The following is a 21,839-nucleotide window of genomic DNA, read 5'->3' as shown; positions in this document are numbered from 1 at the left end:
CGGGCACTCCTGGTGCCCCCTTGGTGGTTGATGTAGGCCACCGCCGTGGTATTGTCCGTCTGCACCCGAACCGGGCAACCCTGCAGCCGGTCCGTCCAGCGATGAAGACAGAGACTTATCGCACGCAATTCCAGAATGTTGATCGGAAGGGAAGACTCCCCCTCCGACCAAGTCCCCTGAGCGGACAGAACACCCAGAACTCCACCCCAGCCCGACAGGCTGGCATCCGTGGTGATTACCGTCCACGAGATCGGACGAAACGACTTGCCCCCGGACACCAACGGGGACTGGAGCCACCACAGAAGGTTTTCCCTGGTGCGAAGACTCAACGAGATTTGAAGATCCAGAGATTGAGGTCGCCCGTCCCACCTGGACAGGATCTCCGCTTGGAGACCCCGCGTGTGAAACTGTGCGAAAGGAATCGCCTCGAAGGCCGAGACCATCAATCCCAGACATCTCATACACGTCCGCAGAGACGAGTTCGGAACGTCCCTGAGGGACCTGACTTCCTCCCGGAGAGTCCTGAGTTTGTCTTCCGGCAGGAAGACCTTCGCCTGCCACGAGTCCAGTATCATTCCCAGATAGGGGAGACGAACCGACGGACTCAGTGTCGACTTTGGAAAATTTATCGTCCAACCAAACTCCTGCAGAGTTTGCATTGTGACAGACAGGTCCTCCTCCAGACCCTGGCTGGTCGCAGACCGAACCAGAATGTCGTCCAGATACCCCAGGACAGAAACGCCCTGGGCCCTCAATAATGCGAACCCGCACAGAGCGGTTCAGAGCCTTCAAGTCCAGAATCGGACGAACCTTGCCCTCCTTTCTGGGCACGGTGAACAGATTGGAATAAAACCCCCGAAACCTGTCCCGATGAGGCACCGGAACCACCACTCCCTGAGCCCTCAGGTCCCGCACCGCCAGGTGCAGATCCCGCAGGCGCTCTGGAGACAGTTGAAGATTTGAGGGAAAAAATCTGCTCTCCGGCCGAGAGAGAAACTCGATCTTGTAACCAGATCGAACGATTTCCAGAACCCATCTGTCCCGCACACGGGCCAACCAGGGCTGAAGAAAACCGAGCAAGCGTCCCCCCACCCCAAAACTGGGTGAGGGCGCCCCTTCAGGCCGAACTGTTATGGGCTGCAGGTCCGGATTGGCCGGACTTCTGTTTACCAGACCAGGGCTTCTTCTGAGAGCCTTGACCTTTGAACGGTTTGCCCTTGTAGTGCGGCCGAAAGGCACGAAAAGGACCCCTGAGGGGGCCGAAAATTAGCATGCTTCTTCCCAGAAGCCCCCTTAGCCTTGGGGAAATGGGGCAAGAGAGTGCTCTTACCCCCGGTGATCCCCTTAATCAACACATCCAGGGACTCCCCAAAAAGGCGAGACCCATCATAAGGCAGATTGGCTAAGGTCTTACGTGAAGATTGGTCCACCGACCAACATTTTAACCAAACCAGGCGGCGAGACAACACCGCCACGCTGTGCACACGTGCAGCCAACGGAATCAGGTCCAGGTCCGCATCACACAGATACATGACACCCTGGTGGATCTGATCCACCATATCCAGGGTCGCCGGCGAGGCCGAGTCGGCCACTAGGACGCGCCTAAGCATCTGCGTCCAACTTGCGATCGCCTGGGCCGCCATGAGAGAAGCAAACAGAGCCTTAAGCATAGAACCCATAACAGAATAAGTATGACGGGCAAGAGACTCCAGTCTCCTATCCGTGGCATCACGGAAAACAGGGGAACCCTCTGCAGGAATCGCAGTGGCTTTGTTCAAAACCGCAATTGCATGATCCACTGGTGGAGGCACACACCACCTTTCATCAGTGGCAGGCGAAAAAGGATAACGCAGCTTGAATTTACTTGGTACCGCAAAAGGTTTGCGCAGATCGCGCCATTGATCCTTAACAGCGCGCTGAAAATCAGCATTGCAGGGAAAAACCTGCGGCGTCCTGCGTTTCCTCTGCGTCCCATAAGCCGCCAAGGCAGCGGGGGGACACACTTCGTCCTGCAAACGCAGCGTTTGCTTAATGGAAGCAATCAACTCATCCATGATTGCAAGCTCTTCAGGCGAGCCAGGGGGAGAATTATCAACCCCCTCAACTTCAGCCTCCACCTCAGACCCCACTAGATCAAGAGAGGAGCGGGACCCCGATAAGGAGGCCCCTGCCAGAACAGCCCCATCACCTTCACCCTCAGAATCAGAGGAAAGAGCAACTCTGGCCCTAGATTGAGCAGCCACCAGCATTTGCACCCGAGCAGCAAGGCCAGCCACAATAGTGGCTAAATCCCCCCCTGGGGGGGAAACAGCGGTCCCCTGGCTTTCCACCAATACTGTAGGAAATTTGCCCTCCTGAGAATCCATTGCCCCTGTAATGCCAGACAACCAAGGGTTAACTGCCCCTTTTAAGCAAGCGCAGCCCACCGCACCACACTCAAGCACAATGAGACCCCCACAGGGAATATGCAAACTGAACACAGGCAATGGATAGCAAGAACAGAAGGATAAAACCTGAGGAGACCCTCGCCGCTGCTGCTGCCTCGATCGGTGTTCCTGGAAAGAGGAAGTGATGCTGCCAGGGCGCTCTATGTAAGCCTATGGAGGCTACAAGAAAATGGCCGCCATGCATGTAAACCATGCGGCCGGAGCGGGTGTAGGCAAAATGGCGTCGTTTGGCGCCGAAACCGCCGCTCCACAGTGCATTAAAACACACATTACATTCCAATATCAGAATACATGTCAGATCGCCGCAGCGATCGCTGTATATGCCCAAACATGCCAAAAAAACATGCCCCACAGCACACAGCTTCTCACACTGACCAGTCTGACACACACAGTGTCATACAGCTCCCCCCCCCCCCCCCTTGCAGCCCACAGCATGCAGCCGAGAGATAGGGAGACAAGCAGTGTGAATAGAGGCAGGTTACACAGTCCCAGACTGACACCCCCCCAGACAGACAGGTCCCCACATAAATACACTTACCTCACATGGCGTGGGGGACCCGCACAGGCGAACAGGCCGCTGCACATGAGGCAGGGAGAGTCGCAATTCAAGACGCACAAAATGGGGGTTAAGAAACCGCACAGCGTCCAGTGAGGTAGCCACCTCACCAATCATCCCTGCACCGAACAGGGATGGGTCGTTCACTATGCCAGGAGCGTTACCTGGCTGAACGCTCGATGGCAGACTGGGAAGCCACTGACCCACGACCTGCGACCAGGGGGATCAGCCCGAGACCCAGTCCGCATGATCCTCTTCATCCGAAGAACTAACTAACGCTGACAAAATAACAGCTAATTAAAGGTAGAGAGAAAAACTCAAACAAAATATTAAAAAGAAGAAAGAGTCTGGGACAGAAAGTCCCAGCACAGAGAGAGCCAGCCACTCCTGACAAGCTAGACATTAAAACTGAGATATGGTTGCAGGAAGTAGGAGGGTATTGACTGAGGGGACCACCCCTTGAGGGTGGGATATGTTAAAGCTTTATTGTTAAAATATTCTGTTGCCTAGCTACTCCTTCGGAGCAAAGTCTAATACCCCATATGTGACGAATATGAAGAGGCGGCGACTGTCGGAGGACGTAAGAGAAAAACCTTTTGGCCATTGATATACTTTAACTTATTCTGCAATGACTGATAAACAGTCTTACTACACTAACAGATTTAAAGCTGAATTCCAAGTATGCAGCTCCTTTGTATTAGGTGAAGGCACACTGAGTTAACCACTTCTGGACCGGGAAGGATTTGCCCCATTAATGACCAGGCCATTTTTTGTGATTCGGCACTGCGTTACTTTAACGGACAATTGCGCGGTCGTGCGACGCTGTACCTAAATAAAATTAATGTTCTTTTTTTCCCACAAATAGAGCTTTCTTTTGGTGGTATTTGATCACCTCTGCGATTTTTATTTTTTTCCGCTATAAACAAAAATAGAGCGACAATTCTGAACAAAAAAAAAAAAAACAATAATTTTCACATGCTATATAACATTCCCAACAAAAAAAAAATAAAAAATAAAACATTTTAGGCCAATTTGTTTTGTGCTACATATTTATGGTAAAAAAAAAGAAAAAAAAAAAATCGCAATAAGCGTATTTTGATTGGTTTGCGCAAAAGTTATTGCGTCTACTAACTACGGGAAAGATTTATGTCATTTTTATTGTTTTTTTTTACTAGTAATGGCGGCGATCTTTTGTTGCTGGACTGCGACATTGCGGCGGACAGATCGGACCCCTGACATTTTTTACACTTTTGGGGGTACCAGTAACATTACTACAGTAATAAGTGATAAAAATATGCACTGTTACTGTAATAATGCTATTGGCAGGGAAGGGGTTAACCCAGGGGCGATCAAAAGGTTAAATGTGTACCTAGGGGCGTGTTTATAACTGTATGGGGGCGGGGCTTGTGAAATTATAACAGAGACCTATGATCCTATATAGAAGAATCACAGGGGCTCTGTGTTTATTCCAGAGAGAAGAACGGTCAGCTGGGTTTACAATAGCTGACCGTTGTTCTCTCTCAGCGGGGAACGATTACGGGTGTCAGGCGACAATCAGAGCCGCCTGCCCTGTGCATCGGAGTCCCTGCTGCCGAGTGGGGACGGGAGCGCGGTGGCGCGCGCTCACCCCCTAGCTGCAGGCGCGTGGCCAACATATACCTACGGCAGTTCGCGCAGGAGGGCCAACCTGCCAGAGTATTTATGCGGCGGGCGGTCCGAAAGGGGTTAAATCCAAAGAGCTGCATGACATCTCCTGGGCATAGCTCTATTATTTACATCTGACAGCTTTTTTTTTTTACACTCCTGGAAGATGGCTATCGCTGTATTTCTGGAAGCTCAACGGCGATTATTCAGGTCTAAGCATCTTCAATGTTAGAGTTGGTGCAGCTGCTATGCCTGCCCCGCCCCTCCTGCTGCCCCATCACAGAAGCCTTTGTATTACGTGAACTCATTCACAAAATACAAAGGCTTCTCTAAATGGGCAGCAGAGGGGAGGGGAGAGGCAGAGCATAGTTGCTCTGTGTGCCTTTCTAACAGACCTAAATTACAGTGTATGCTCTGGCAGACCCATAAACCTGCCAGATATAAAAATTAGATATACATTCAGAAGATGTCATGCACCTCCTTGGACCTAAAGTATAACTAAAGGCAAAACTTTTTTTTTTCAGTTCTGGACAGAGTGGAGAGGAATTAAAATTCTTGTCAGTTTTTATTGCCGTCTGTGCCCCCTCTAAGCAGATTTGCCCTCTCCATTAGTCCTGTTTACTGTTATTGAAAATGAAAGTAACAGAAAATCCCACATTTTGGGTTGTCCCCCAAAAAGTAAGAGGGGAAATCTTCCAATGGGGTCTCCAAGGAATTCCTTTAATTTGCAGGGATTTCCTCTCACTTCCTGTTTAGCTATGGTACAGGAAGTAAAGGGAAATCTCCACAAAGGGGACACATGGCAAAAAAAAAAAAAAAACATGACTTGGGTTATACCCATCTCTTGCTGTATCAAAAATGAAAAAAGTTTTGCCTATAGCTCTATGATAACTTATAGTGTGCCTGCACTTTTTGCAAAATGTCGGAATTCCTGGAATTCAGCTTTACATCCATAAGACATTTCCAGATAATAATAGCATAATGTTAAAATACACAAAAACCCTGGCTTTCCCTGCTCTCTGGTGCTTCAGTGATTTCAATTATCCTGTTAAATAGACAAGATAAAAATACCAAGGCCCCTTTCACACAGGCGGACCGTTCAGATCCGCCTTTTGTTTTGTTTTTTTGCAGATCTGAACGGATACCGCATGCATCTCTATGGGGCATCGGATGTCAGGGGAGACATGTCCGCTGACATCCGATCCGAACTGCCAAATCTGGACGGATGGAAACCCTATTTTCCACCAGATGGGATCGAATGAGAACAGACAGGGGTCCATTCTCATCCGATTCCTTCATAGAGAACAGCGAGGACCTGACAGCTCTGTCTCCACACACAGCCCGGAAACGGAGCTGCCATCCGCCTGCTCAGCGGGGAATCAGCGGATCAATCCCCCACTGAGATAAACTGAGTCCGCCGACGGACTCCCCTGTGTGAAAGGGGCCTAAATCTCTGGAGTTCTTTTGCAGCTGAAAAACAAAAAACAAAGGGGCAGATATAGTATTTTAAAAGGTTATAAAAGCTTCTTCATTGCAATCTATGAGCACATCATCATCCAATCCTTTAACCTCACCTCAATTTTTGGAGGGTCTTTCCTTTTGCCTCTGATCCACGCTGCAATAGAAAACAGAAGATGTTAAATTAGACCTATAAAACACAATTGACTCATTACGGAAAAAGCACACATTTATGTGATATGAAACCAAGACAGAGCACAAACAATATGAATCCTAAAGAGCAAGGAATCATTTTGAAAAGGTTCCAGATCCTAATCTTTACACAAATGGCCAGCTAATAAATTTTTCAACATCTTTCAAAAGTAAAAAAAAATAAAAATGTTTATCTCAGAGAAATTCCCCAAAGCATGGATAAACCTTCTCTAAAAGCTCCCATTACCTTACCGTTATGTAGCTGTATGCTTTCAGAGACCATGGGCGCTTAAGGGAACTATATAAATCATACAGCGGGAATAAGCCAATCTCTTCCCTGTGCTCTGGATACAGTCCAGCTGTTTTCAACTTATTAAAAAAAAAAAAAAACCTGCTTGATTTTAGCAGACTGTTATACACTACACTGGGCTGCATGGCACTAAGCGTCGCAATGACTGTAAATACTGTACCTCTCAAAACTTTGATGCTAGAGTGGATCATCTTTCAAATGCCCATTATTTTATTATGGTGCATGTTCATATTAACCACTTGTTGTCTGCCCTATAGCAGTTTTACTGCTACAGGGCGGCAGCTGTGTGACGGAGCACATATATATACGTGATCCGGTTCTTTTGGGTAGGGCGTAAACATGCGCGGTGCCGGCGACTCGCTCCGGGTGTGAAGACACACAGCGGGGGCCCAGCAGCAGGTACTGCAGACTCGATGTCTGCCGACACCTGCCGATTGTTTAGTACACAAGCAGAACGGCATTCTGCCTATGTAACAAGGCAGATCGTCATTCTGTCCGTAGGGAAGGCATTGATCTGGTGTTCCTGCAAAGCATGGACACGGATCTATGCCGTTCATCAGTAAAAGCACCTCCCCCACAGTACACAAAATCACTAGCTAGGCACACAGTTAACCCTCTGATTGCCCCTGATGTTAACCCCTTCCCAGTCAGTGTCATTAGTACAGTGTGCATACTTTTTAGCACTGTTCGCTGTATTTGTGTCACTGGTTACCAAAAAGTGTCAGTTACTGTCCAAATTGTCCTCTGCAATATTGCAGTCCCGCCTCTACGTCACTGATCGCCGCTATTACTTGTTTAAAAAAAAAATAAATATATATATATATATATATATACATATACATACACATCCCATAGTTTCTAGACACTAACTTTTGCACAAACCAATCAATATACGCTTATTGGGATTTTTTTATACCAAAAATATGTAGCAGAATACATATTACCCTAAATTGATGACGAAATTCGATTTTTTAAATTCTTTTTATTGGACACATTATATAGCAGGAATTAAAAAAGTGTTTTTTTTTTTTTTTTCAAAATTGTCAGAGTTTTTTGATTATAGTGCAAAAAATAAACACAGAGGAAAAAAGCACATACATTTTATTTGGGTACAGCGCTACTGTGCAATCGTCAGTTAAAGTAACGCAGTACCATATTGCAAAAAATGGCCTGGTCAGGAGGGGGGGGGGGGTAAATCTTCCAGAGGTCAAGTGGTTAATGTCAATTTTAACATTTTAAAAGACCAGTGATGTTTTTTGAAAGCTGGCAAATCTTATGGGTCAATGCACACTGGGCTGAAACTTCTTCATTCACAGGAGTTTTGCGTTTTGTCTGTAGAAGCAGCTCAGTGTTATCCTATCTGTCCATGTACATTAGAATGTTTGGAAGCATATTTTAAGTTCAGCATTTAGAGGCAGAAAAAACCCTTCTGGTATGTGTTTTTAGGAGGGGATTTCTGGCAGAAAAAATGCTAAACACGTGTACAAAAACATTCTAAAAAAGTATTTTTTAAAGCCTATTGTGCATAGACCCTAAGACTTTGCTGGGCTACAAGGTAGAAGTAACATTAATGCTTTATGATAAATGTATGTTAAGAACCGCTTTGAAAAGGCATAAGATCTTTATAGTAATGTGATTACTACATGGAAGGCCTGTAAGTGAAATGCTCACACATTTAGGGGTTCAGTTATAAAGTAGCGGTATGACCATCCTGCCCAAACTGCTACTTTAAAGGAAAACTGCACCTTTGTTTCAAGTTGTCCTTTAATGAATACAGCCTCCTGCTGAGGGCAGCCCATCTGGTCTCATTACTCACTTCTATGCAGTGATTCACTGTATGGCCCCACAGCCTTGTTTCTGGAAAAGATCTTGCTGGGTCCTCTTCTGCCTCCATATTTGCACCACAGCCTTAATTAGTATGGAGAGCTGTACTCATCCGGACAGCAGTTCTACAGAATATGGATCTCCACATAGGAATAAATTGGGTCATGGCATGCATGCACATGCTGAAAAGGCTCCTGTAAGGATGCTTTAAAAACCAAAGGGATTCAACAGTGAAGATCACTGCATTAGGTTGAAGGTGGGTATTAGACATGCTGGCCAGCATTCATGGGGGAGGCATTCTTAAAGGGCAACTTGTAGCAAAAGTACAGTTATCCTTTACATAGCAGTACATTTTAAAAAGCCCAGCAGTATGTCTACAAATGCGTCCTTTTTTGCTTGCTCCAGGACTCTGAAGTTAAGGTTTATTGAAGTTAATGAATGAATGAGGAGGAAACCCAACCATACGACCTGTCAAAGTCATGTGACCAGCCAAACCACAATATTGAAGTGTTCTTTGAAGCGTGATGCAGCGTATAGTCTATGGAACACCACAGGCTGTAAAACTTGTAAATGTAGACTGCATTGTCTGCCATAAAGCAGACTGCAATATCCTCTCTTCTTTATAAATTATACAGGATTTATGTAGCACCAACAGTTTGCACAGAGCTTTGCAACACGAGGACAACCAGCACAGTTACAATACAATTTAATACAAGAGGAATCACAGGGCTCTCTTTGTTAGAGCTTCTAAAGGGGAGGGTCAACTTATACAAAAGTTAATACCTGTGGGGTATAAGCTGATGGAGAAAATAAAAGTACAATTGATAGGTGGAGGCATGATAGGCTTCTCTAACAAGGAGGGTTTTCAGGGATCACCTAAAAATGGACAGAGTAGGAGATAATTGGACAAATAGGGGTAAGGGGTTCCTAAGGATGACAGAGGCTCGGGAGAACTCTTGGAGGCGAGCATGAGAGGAGGTGACAAGGGAATTCGAGAACAGGAGATCTTGGATTGAATGAAGTGAACAATTAGATTGGTATTTTGAGACCAAGTTAGTGATGTAGCTGGGGCCGAGTTGTGGATGGCTTTGTAAGTTATTGTTAGTATTTTGAATTTAGTTTCTTGGGTGAGTGGCAGCCAATGGAGGGAATGGCAGAGAGGGGTAGCAGATACTGAGAGGTTAGTAAGGTGGATGAGTTTGGCAGAAGAATTCATGATGGACTGAAGAGGGGATAACCTATGTAAAGGAAAGCCAATGAGGAGGGAGTTGCAGTAGTCAACATGGGAGAAAACCAGGGAGTGAATTAGAAGCTTTGTGGTGTAATTGAATAAGAAGGGAAGTATTTTGGAGATGTTGCGGTAGTTAAGGCAAGATTTAGACAATGATTGGATGTGTCCAAAAAGAGAGTTCAGAGTCCAGGATTACACCTAGCATTCTAGGCGAGATCTTTAGTGTTATAACATCACATACTTTAGCTGAACCAAAACATATACCCGGACCAGAACCACAAGCCCTCAATTGATATGACCCAAGTGCAAAAATACATGCGGTCTACGGAAAATGTTCTAGTTGTCTAAATGGCTAAAGATAAACTTCATCTTTCCACACACTTTACATAGTTCGTTCTATGTCCCTCACTAACCTGTGAGGCTGTCGGATGTGCAGTATAAACTGTACGTAGCTGCCGCTACCCGTGTTCCGGGTTCGACCTGAGACTTTCTGCCTCATAGCCGGAGCACAGAAGAGTCTACCGCAGCAGTGCTCAGTCGCTCAGAGCAAGTGGTGTATTCTATCAATGAATACAAAGCTTCCTCGGATTGGCTGAGTCAGAGAGGTGGGTTGATGTCACAACCTCTGACTCAGCCAATTGGAGGAAGCTTCATATTCACCTCTGCAGTAGCCAGGAAGTATCAGCTCAAACCCGGAACGCAGTGCGGTATGCTGTATGTGACCGCCGCTACATTCAGTTTATACCACACATCCAGAGACCTCACAGGCTAGTGAGGGACATAGCTCGTTTGGGCAACCTTGGCCCAAACAAACTATGTAAAGTGTGTGGAAAGATGGAGTTCTTCTTTAAGTACCCACTATGTGTGGATGCAGACTAACAGACCTACCATGTAAACATGGCATTGCTCATAAAGGAAAAAGTGTTAATAAATACAGGCTCCTCAATGCAAGGCTGGAATTACTAACAGGTTCCTGGTTTCAGGTCCGGTTCACACTGATGCGATGCGGGAAGGCTGCGAACTCGCAGCCTGTTCCCACATCGCACACGCACCCCCGGCAGTTCACACTGCCATATGCGATACGCTGGGGGTGTCAATGTAATCTTAACGACACCCCCAGTTTGATCGCATATTGCAGTGCGATCGTGCAGTTCGCACAGGATCGGATCGCACAAGTGTGAACCGCTGTGCGATCCGATCCTGATGCGGCTGCAAAAATGCCTCCTGTGCGTGTTTGCTGCAGGAGCGATGCGAATTTAGCCATACAGTTTGTATGGCTAAACTCGCACCGCACAGCTGATCGCATGTAATGTCGGAGCAGTGCTGTTCACAAACGCTCTCCATCCAACCTCACTGAGCTTGAGCTGTTTTGCAAGGAGGAATGGGCAAAAAGTTCAGTCTCTCGATGTGCAAAACTGATAGAGACATACCCCAAGTGACTTACAGCTGTAATCGCAGCAAAAGGTGGCGCTACAAAGTATTAACTTAAGGGGGCTGAATAATTTTGCACGCCCAATTTTTCAGTTTTTTATTTGTTAAAAAAGTTTGAAATATCCAATAAATTTCGTTCCACTTCATGATTGTGTCCCACTTGTTGATTCTTCAAAAAAAATTACAGTTTTATATCTTTATGTTTGAACCCTGAAATGTGGCAAAGGGTCAAAAAGTTCAAGGGGGCCGAATACTTTCGGAATGCACTGTAACATAAAAGCAAATAGATGTATAATTTGACACTGAAAAAAAAAAAAAAGGATTACCTACAGGACTCGCAGCTAGAAGTGCATAATACACTTACGCAAGTATATGCGTTATTTATACCTCATTCATTTAGTGTGTGACCTTGTGTGAACTAGGATTTTGGAAAACTCTTAAAAATGAGTATAGTCTGGCAAAAATGTTTTATTCACTGTAAGAAGAGGTCCTTTTATTTTGGAATAATGTAATTTAGGTAACTGGTGTGTGTACCCTACTGAAGTGTGAATTTCAGTGACAAATCCACAATAATGCTTAGATTTATGAATAGATGAGGGCAATTCAATCATTAAAACAATGTCCGAGGCTGGACTCGTATGAGCAGTAGTGTCAACAGTTGATAAACCTCACAAACTATATCAGATGTCTCCAACTACCTTAGACCATGGAAACTTCCACATAGAATTTGGTAAATGATACAAGATCATTTTTCACACAGAAGCAATGTTTACTTCACTAATTTTATTCTTAAAATCCTCAAAGCAGAAACTTCATAAATAATGAATGTCAAACAGAAAGCCAAATGTTGTCACAAAGCCAAGTCTGCCTTCCACAAAGAAACGGAGCTCTGTGAAAATGTAATACATGTGTACTTGCAGACCAGAAAACCACATAGAGTACAAAAAAACGAGACAAATGCTACATATACAGTTAAACCTAGGATTACAGTAATAGAGTATTATTTGGTATGCGTAAATAGAAATCACCACACTAGACACTTCAGCTCCAGAAGGTTTACCCCCCCCCCCCCCTCATGACTAGGCCATTTTCTGCGATATCACACTGCATTACTTTTCCTGACAATTGAGAGGTCCTGCGAAGCTGTGAACAAATAAAGTCTGTCCTTTCTTCCCACAAATAGAGCTTTCTTTTGGTGGTATTTGATCACCTCTGCGGTTTTTATTTTTTGTACTATAAACAAAAAAAGACCAACAGTTTTGAAAAAAAACCCGTTTTGTTTAAAGAAATATGAACCTTTCTACACTTTGCACTTAAGTTATTTATTCTGTAAATTCTTTGGTTTTTGATATAAAATAATTTAAACACGTCTATACATCTACTTTGAGCACTTTGGAATGCATTGCACACTTATTGCACAGTGGTCTATAAAATAATGGAATAATATATGTGAATGTTTAAGATACTTGGATATCTCATTTTGCACATTTATTTTACTCTATGCACTTTGAAAACTATTGCATATTTTCACACATCCATTTGCACGCTGGAAGCACTTTTTGCACTTTTCAATACTGTAGCCACTTTATTTATATTTCATTAATTCATATGGTTCAAAGAACTTTTTGTGCACTAAAGGGTAATAGCGCCTCACCATACTTTATATTTTAGGTTACCTCACACTAACCAATCAGACTCAATCTGGATTTGCAAAAAATGACACCAAGGGAATCAAAAATGGATTCTGAATGGCTACATACAGATTCTATAAATAGGGTCAATTGTTATCTGTACGCACTGTGCACTGGGCTTGACAAGAAAACTGCACTTGCAGTGATGCAAGGGTTATATTATTGCCATTCAAGTCTTGACATTGGGATTAGGTTTATCATCATTTCAGTTCTGAATTCAGCAGAGGTGGAATTGAACCCATATCAGCATTTAAATGTTGCCTGTGTCCCTGTGCAGAGATTTTTCCCTTCTTGTTTTGACATCCGTCAACTGGACAGGAAAGGATCAGAATTCTCCTCAATGACAACACAATATCTGACAAGGAGCTTAACTCTTTTCTTTACCCGGTCATACAAAAAAATTATTTCCTGGAGCTGACCTTTATTCTGGAAGTAAAAGAAATTACTAGAGGTGCTAAAGATGCACTAATTTGGAGAACAGATCTAGGAGAGGAGAGGTAGGTGGTGAGTTGGGAGACAATTTCACACCTTTCAGAAGAAGATAGGGAATGGTTAGAGGCACCTATTTCAATTGAAGAATTACAAGAGGCGGTGATGGAGTCATACAACTACAAAACATCAGAGCCTGATGGACTACCAAGTGAGATCTATAAGCAATATGTGGAGATAATGCTGCCAGAGTTGCTGTGCATGTTAAATTGGTCATTGGAAAAAAGGAGAACTACCACTCTCCATGACAGAGGCTACGATAATATTACTGCCAAAAGAAGAGAAAGACCTAACCCATTGTGCATCATATACAGTCAGGTCAAATAAATATTGGGACATCGACACAATTCTAATCATTTTGCCTCTATAATGGATTTGAAATGAAACAAACAAGATGTGCTTTAACTGCAGACTTTCAGCTTTAATTTGAGGGTATTTACATCCAAATCAGGTGAACGGTGTAGGAATTACAACAGTTTGTATATGTGCCTTCCACTTTTTAGGGGCCAAAAGTAATGAGACAGATTAACAATCATAAATCAAACTTTCACTTTTTAATACTTGGTTGCAAATCCTTTGCAGTCAATTACAGCCTGAAGTCTGGAACGCATAGACATCACCAGACGCTGGGTTTCATCCCTGGTGATGCTCTGCCAGGCCTCTACTGCAACGGTCTTTAGTTCCTGCTTGTTCTTGGGGCATTTTCCCTTCAGTTTAGTCTTCAGCAAGTGAAATGCATGCTCAATCAGATTCAGGTCAGGTGATTGACTTTGCCATTGCATAACATTCCACTTCTTTCCCTTAAAAAACCCTTTGGTTGCTTTCTCAGCATGCTTCGGGTCATTGTCCATCTGCACTGTGAAGTGCCGTCCAATGAGTTCCGAAGCATTTGGCTGAATAGGAGCAGATAATATTGCCCGAAACACTTCAGAATTCATCCTGCTGCTTTGATCAGCAGTCACATCATCAATAAATACAAGAGAACCAGTTCCATTGGCAGCCATACATGCCCACGCCATGACACTACCACCACCATGCTTCACTGATGAGGTGGTATGCTTTGGATCATGAGCAGTTCCTTTCCTTCTCCATACTCTTCTCATCACTCTGGTACAAGTTGATCTTGCTCTCATCTGTCCATAGGATGTTCCAGAACTGTGAAGGCTTTTTTAGATGTTGACCTTTCAGAAGAAGATAGGGAATGGTTAGAGGCACCTATTTCAATTGAAGAATTACAAGAGGCGGTGATGGAGTCAGCCAACTACAAAACACCAGAGCCTGATGGACTACCAAGTGAGATATATAAGGAATATGTGGAGATAATGCTGCCAGAGTTGCTGTGCATGTTAAAATGGGCATTGGAAAAAAGAGAACTACCGCTCTCCATGACAGAGGTGGTGTATAGAGCCAAAAAGATTAGAATTGTGTCGATGTCCCAATATTTATGGACCTGACTGTAGACCAATCTCCCTGCTTTGCGCAAATGTTAAACTTTTGGTGAAAGTATTGGCTGTTAGATTAAGGTAATCCATACCAAAATTCACCCCGATCGATGTGGCATTATTCCTGGTAGATCAACATCACTAAATATTAGGAGATTATTTTTAAATCTACAAATTACTTCAAAAGAGCAGGGCTCAAGAGTGGTGCTACCCCCTTTTAGAGCATTTGACAGCGTCAAGTGGTGGTCAGTCTTAGCATTTGGCATTGGCCCTTCTTTTATTAAATGGGTGAAACTGTTGTATACGGGTCCAAGGACGAAAGTGAAGATAAATTATAGATGCTCGGAATACTTCTCGTTGTTTCGGGGAACAAGACAGGGGTGCCCTTTAGCGTTCCTGCTGGCAATGGAACCCTTGGCTATCACAATTAGAATAGCGGGAAATATAAGAGTTTTTAGAAGAGGGATGGATGAAGAAAACTGAATTTTTGTAAAATCTTACCTGTAAAATTCCTTTCTCTGAGTCCTCCGACAGTCGCCGCCATCTTCATATTCGTCACAATGGGGTATTAGACTTTGCTCCGTAGGAGTAGCTAGGCAACAGAATATGTCAATATTAAAGCTTTTAACATATCCCCACCCCAGGGGGTGGTCCCCTCAGTCTATACCCTCCTGCTTCCTGTTTCATACTTCAGTTTCAGTGGAATAGCAGTAGAGTACCTAAACCCCAAAAGAGGGGCGGGGGCGGCGACTGTCGGAGGACTCAGAGAAAGGAATTTTACAGGTAAGATTTTAAAATTCAGTTTTCTCTTACGTCCTCCGACAGTCGCCGCCATCTTCATATTCGTCACAATGAGGACGTCCCAAAGCAGTGCAAACATGAGGGGAGGGAAACGCAGCCGCGCCTAAAGGCAACGCAGTCTCCACATCAAAGAAAATAACCTTACCAAAGGAAGGAAACCAGCTGGGCAACATGAGAAAAAACATGCTCAACGGGAGCAATAACCCAGGAAAAAACCAAAAACCCAGGGATAAAAAGAAATCCCAAACAGCCCAAAGGTCCAAAACAAGGGACCCTAAGGAACCGCCGCACTAAGAACCTTGCGGCCAAAGGAAGCATCTGCCGATGCTTGAGACTCCACTCTGTAGAATAGAGTGAAGGTCTGCACGGTCGACCAAATCGCCGCCCTACACACCTGGGCCACAGAAGCCCCATGACGACAGGCCCAAGACGTACTCAGAGATCTGGCAGAGTGCGCCTTCACAGGCATAGGGGAAACTTTTCCCTGCAAAGCATAGGCCTGTTCAATGGCCTGTCTGAACCAATTGGCGACGGCAGAAGCCGACGCCGCTACGCCCTTCCGAGGACCCCCGGAAGGACAAACAAAGAATCCGACTTGCGAAACGATTCAGACGATTTTAGGTAAACCCTAATCGCCCGAACAACATCCAAGGAGTGCAACTCCACCTCCTTCGGATATTTAGACTTCGCGCAAGGCGAAGGCAAGACAATGTCCTCATTGAGGTGAAATTCCGAAACCCTCTTCGGAAAAAAAGAAGGGTTAGGTCGCAAGACCACCTTATCTAAGTGAATGACCAGATACGGCGACTTGCAGGACAAGCTGCCAGCTCCGACACACTGCGAGCCGAAGTGATCGCCACCAAAAAAGTTGACCTTCTTGGACAACATAGACAACGAGATCTACCTGATCCGTTCAAAAGGACCATGGTGTAACACGGACAGAACAAGATTCCAGTCCCAAGGAGGCAGAGGCACCCTCCTAGGAGGGACCAGATGCCCCTGAACAAAAGTGCCAACCAAGGAGTTAGATGCCATAGGACGTTGAAAGATAACGGCCCTCGCAGACACCTGACCCTTGATCGTAGCCAGCGCCAAACGCTGGCAACACCCTTTCGAAGGAAGGACAACACCCTAGACACCGATTACGGGCGAGGTGAAAACCCCCTGGACTCACACCAGGCAAAATAGGCCTTCCAAGTACGGTAATAGACCTTCCCCGAGGAAAATTTCCTCGCGTCGATCAAAGTGTGAATGACCTCAGGGGAGAGACCCCTATCCCTCAGGTCCTTGGTCTCAACAGCCAGGCCGACAAAGCCAGCGACTGTAAAGCAGGATGGAATATCCGCCCTGGAGACGGGAGATCTTCTCGAAGAGGCAGACGCCACGGGGCGTCGACCGCCAAATGCACGAGGTCTGCGTACCAGGACCGGCGAGGCCAGTCCGGTGTCACAAAAAACACTGTGTTCTGGTTCCGAGTTCAACCTGCGAAGGAACCTGGACAGCCATTGAAACGGTGAAAACGCATACAGCAGTCGGTACTGATGCCACGGAGCTACCAACGCGTCTGACGCGTCTGCCCGAGGATCGCGCGGCCTTGCCACGAAGCCTTTTCACCTTGCTGTTTAGACGAGACGCGAACAGGTCTACCTCCGGAAGACCCCACTTCGCGCACCACATCTGGAAGACATCCGGGTGGAAGGACCATTCCCCCTGGTCCGGGGACTGTCGGCTTCAGATAATCCGCCTGCCAGTTCTCCACCCCCGGAATGTGAACCGCCGATATCGCCGGGACGCGTGTCTCGGCCCAAGACAGAATGTCGGCCACTTCCCGAGCCGCTCGGGCTCTCTTGGTGCCCCCTTGGCGATTGACGTAAGCCACCGCCGTGGCATTGTCCGTCTGCACCCGAACCGGACAGCCCTGCAGCCCGTCCGGCCAACGATGAAGGCAGAGATTCACCGCACGCAATTCCAGAATGTTGATCAGAAGGGAGGAAACCCCTCCGACCAAGTTCCCTGGGCGGACAGAATGCCCAGTACACCACCCCAGCCCGACAGGCTGGCATCCGAGGTGACCACCGTCCATGAGAGAGGACGAAAAGACTTGCCCCCCGACACCGCCGGGGACTGGAGCCACCACAGAAGATCCCTTCTGGTGCGATGGCCCAACGAAATCTGGAGATCCAGAGATTGCGGTCGCCCGTCCCACCTGGACAGGATCTCCGCTTGGAGACCCCGCGTGTGAAACTGGGCGAAGGGAATCGTCTCGAAAGCCGAGACCATCAATCCCAGACATCTCAAGCGCGTCCGGAGTGACGAGCACGGAACGTCCCTAAGGGACCTGACTTCTTCCTGAAGAGTCCTGAGTTTGTCGTCTGGTAGGAAGATCTGCGCCTGGACCGAGTCCAGAATCATTCCCAGGTAGGGAAGACGAATCGACGGACACCGCGTCGACTTTGGAAAATCATCGTCCAACCAAACTCCTGTAGAGTCAGCATCGTGATGGATAGGTCCTCCTCCAGACCCTGGCTGGTCGCAGACCGAACCAGAATATCTTCCAGATACCCCAGGACAGGGATGCCCTGGGCTCTCAACAAACCAGAAACCGGTGCAAGCACCTTGGCGAAAAACCGTGGAGCCGAAGCGAGACCAAAAGGTAACGCCACGAATTGGTAGTGATCCTCCGCAATGGCGAATCGAAGGTACCTCTGGCGACCCTCGAAAAACGGGATGTGAAGGCACGCATCCTTCAAGTCGATGGAAGCCATGAATTCCCCCGGAACCAGGGCAGCCACCACCGACCGCAGGGAATCCATGCGGAACTAGCGAACCCACACAAAGCGGGTCAGAGCCTGTAAGTCCAGAATTGGACGTACCCTGCCCTCCTTCCTGGGCACCGTGAACAGATTGGAAGAGAAACCCCCGAAATCTTTCCCGATGAGGCACCGGAACCTCCTGAGGGAAAAAATCTGCTCTCCGGCCGAGAGAGAAAACTCAATCTTGTAGCCAGAACGAACGATTTCCTGAACCCACCAGTCCCGAACACGGGCCAACCAGGGTTGAAGAAAAACTGAGCAAGCGTCCCCCCACCCCAGAACTGGGTGAGGGCGCCCCTGCAGGCGGCATTGCTATGGGCAGCGGGTCCGGACTGGCTGGACTTCTGGTAACCTGACCACGGGTTCTTTTGGGAGCCTTGACCTTTGAACGGCTTGCCCTTATAGTGCGCCCGAAAGGCACGAAAGGACCCCCGAGAGGGCCTAAAAGAAGCATGCTGCTTACCATGAGCAACCTTAGCCTTGCGGGATTGGGGCAAGAGCGTGCTCTTACCACCCATGATCCCCTTTATCAGTGTATCCAAGGATTCTCCAAAAAAGGCGAGATCCATCATAGGACAGATTGGCTAAGGTCTTTCGCGAAGATTGGTCCACAGACCAACACTGCAACCAAACCAGGCGGCGAGACAACACTGCCACACTGTGAACACGTGCAGCCAACGGTACTATAGCCAAGTCCGCATCACACAAATACATGACACCCTGATGGATTTGATCCACCATATCCAATGTCGCCGGTGAGGCTGAATCAGCCACCAGGACGCGCCTGAGTACCTGCGTCCAATTCGCGACAGCCTGGGCTGTCATAAGCGAAGCAAATAGAGCCTTTAGCATAGAACCCGTAATAGAGTAAGTATGATGGGCAAGAGACTCCAGCCTCCTGTCCGTAGCATCCCGGAACACCGGGGTGTCCTCTGCAGGAATCGCAGTGGACTTATTCAAAATCGCCACCGCGTGATCCACCGGAGGTGGCACACACCACCGCTCACCAGTAGCAGGCGTGAAAGGATACTTGGTACAGCAAGGGGCTCGCGTATATTGCGCCATTGTTCCTTAACAGCGCGCAGAAAAACATCAGTGCAAGGAAAGACCTGCGATGTCATGCGTCTTCTCTGCGTCCCATAAGCTGCCAGGGCAGCAGTAGGACATGGTTCATCCTGCAAACGCAGTGTTTGCTTGATAAAAGCAATCAATTCATCCATGAGTGCAAGCTCTTCAGGCGAGCCAGGGGGAGAATTATCCACCCCTTCTACCTCAGCCTCCACCTTGGACCCCCAAGATCCAGGGAGGAACGGGACCCCGATAAGGAGACCCCAGCTATAGCAGCCCCATCACCATCACCATCACCCTCTGAATCAGAGGAGATTGAAACTCTGGGCCGTTTTGTGGATCGAGCAGCCACAAGCATTTACACCTGAGCAGCAATGTTAGGCACAACCGCAGCCAAAACCCCCCCCCCCTGGGGGGGGGGGAAACAGCAGTCCCTTGGTCACCCACCAAAGTGGTAGGAAATTTGCTTTCCTGAGAATCCATTGCCCCAATACCATGCCGGAGAATAAAGGGTTAACAGCCCCTTAAACAAGCGCGGCGAGCGCTGCCCACCGCACACACATACTAGCACAAGTTTGACCCCCACAGGGAGAAAAAACTCAACTCAGGCAAGGAAATATGGAGGTAAAAACCTGTAAAGACCACCGCTGCTGCTGCTGCCTCGATCGGTGCGCCCAGGGAAAGGAAGCTATGCAACACAGGGCGCTCTATGAAAGCCTATGGAAGGCTACAAGAAAATGGCCGCCCGCAGTGAGACCATGCGGCCGGAGTGAGAGCTGCCAAAATGGTGCCGTTTGGCGCCGAAAACGCCGCTCCTCCACCTCAGTGAAGTGGAGAAAACACACCACATGTATTAAAACATGGCGGACCGCCGCAGCGGTCGCTGTAATGTGCCCCAAACATGAAATAAACATGCCCCACAGCACACAGCCGTTCACACATTCACAGTCTGACACAGATAGTGCAGCACATCCCCCCCTCCTCGCAGCCCACAGCATGCAGCCAGAGAGATAGGGAACTTAACAGTGTGAACACAGGCAGGGTAACACAGTCCCAGACTGACACCCCCCAGACAGACAGGTCCCCACACAGATACACTTACCTCCTAGATGGCGTGGGGAACCCGCACAGGCGAACAAGCCACTGCACATGTGACAGGGAAAGTCGCATCCAGGACGCAACAAAAATGGGGTTGAGAAACCGCACAGCGTCCAGTGAGGTAGCCACCTCACCATAGCATCCCTGCACCGAACAGGGATGGGTCGTTCAATGCGCCAGGAGCGTTACCTGGCTGAACGCTCGAAGGCAGGCTGGGAAGCCACTGACCCACAACCTGCTAACAGGGGGATCAGCCCGAGACCCAGCCCGCACGAATCCTCTTCATCAGAAGAACTAACTAACGCTGACAAAAATAACAGCTAAGTAAAGAGAGAGAAAAAACTCAAACAAAAATCAAAAAAGAATAGAGAAAGGCTGAGACAAAATGCCCCAGCACAGAGACATCCAGCTACTCCTGACAAGCTAGACATTGAAACTGAAGTATGAAACAGGAAGCAGGAGGGTATAGACTGAGGGGACCACCCCCTGGGGTGGGGATATGTTAAAAGCTTTAATATTGACATATTCCGTTGCCTAGCTACTCCTACGGAGCAAAGTCTAATACCCCATTGTGACGAATATGAAGATGGCGGCGACTGTCGGAGGACGTAAGAGAAAAGATTTTGTCCAGGCGGATGACATCCCCCTGTTTTTGGGAGATGCAAATTATTTACAATTATTATTATATTATTATAATTATATACTAACTGCAGTGATGAATGTCAAAAAAAGATTCGGGAGGGTTTCTGGGCTCTCTATCAACTGGGAGAAATCAGTTCTGCTCCCGGTTGATAGAAGATTAAACATAACCATAAACCCTAGGGTATACATACAAAAAAATCTGGAGCCACTATTAAATGTATTTAGGGAACAATGCGAGACATGGAGACGCCTCCCTTTGTCAGTAGTGGTAGATACAGGTCCCTCTCAAAAAATTAGCATATTGTGATAAAGTTCATTATTTTCTGTAATGTACTGATAAACATTAGACTTTCATATATTTTAGATTCATTACACACAACTGAAGTAGTGCAAGCCTTTTATTGTTTAATATTGATGATTTTGGCATACAGCTCATGAAAAACCAAAATTCCTATCTCAAAAAATTAGCATATCATGAAAAGGTTCTCTATGGTACCTCAGTGGGAAGTCTGTGGGAAGGAAAAAGTGTGGCAGAAAACGTTGCACAACGAGAAGAGGTGACCGGACCCTGAGGAAGATTGTGGAGAAGGACCGATTCCAGATCTTGGGGGACGTGCGGAAGCAGTGGACTGAGTCTGGAGTAGAAACATCTAGAGCCACCGTGTACAGGCGTGTACAGGAAATGGGCTACAGGTGCCGCAT

The 21,839-nt window shown here is 46.9% G+C and overlaps 1 protein-coding gene across 1 annotated transcript in view; it reads right to left on the bottom strand.

Annotated features, from left to right (window-relative positions):
- NDUFAF2 (NADH:ubiquinone oxidoreductase complex assembly factor 2) overlaps positions 1 to 21,839 on the bottom strand; it is a 256,094-nt gene that overhangs the window by 61,685 nt on the left and 172,570 nt on the right. Inside the window, exon 3 of the mRNA XM_082255356.1 lies at positions 6,222 to 6,262. Coding sequence (XP_082111482.1) covers positions 6,222 to 6,262 — 41 coding nt within the window. The remainder of the gene's footprint in view (positions 1 to 6,221; positions 6,263 to 21,839) is intronic.

This window comes from Pelophylax lessonae, assembly GCF_965119305.1.
Source record: "Pelophylax lessonae genome assembly, chromosome: 1".
NCBI lineage: Eukaryota > Metazoa > Chordata > Amphibia > Anura > Ranidae > Pelophylax > Pelophylax lessonae.
Note: the sequence above shows the minus strand (reverse complement) of the source record. Positions and strands in the feature narration are given on the sequence as shown.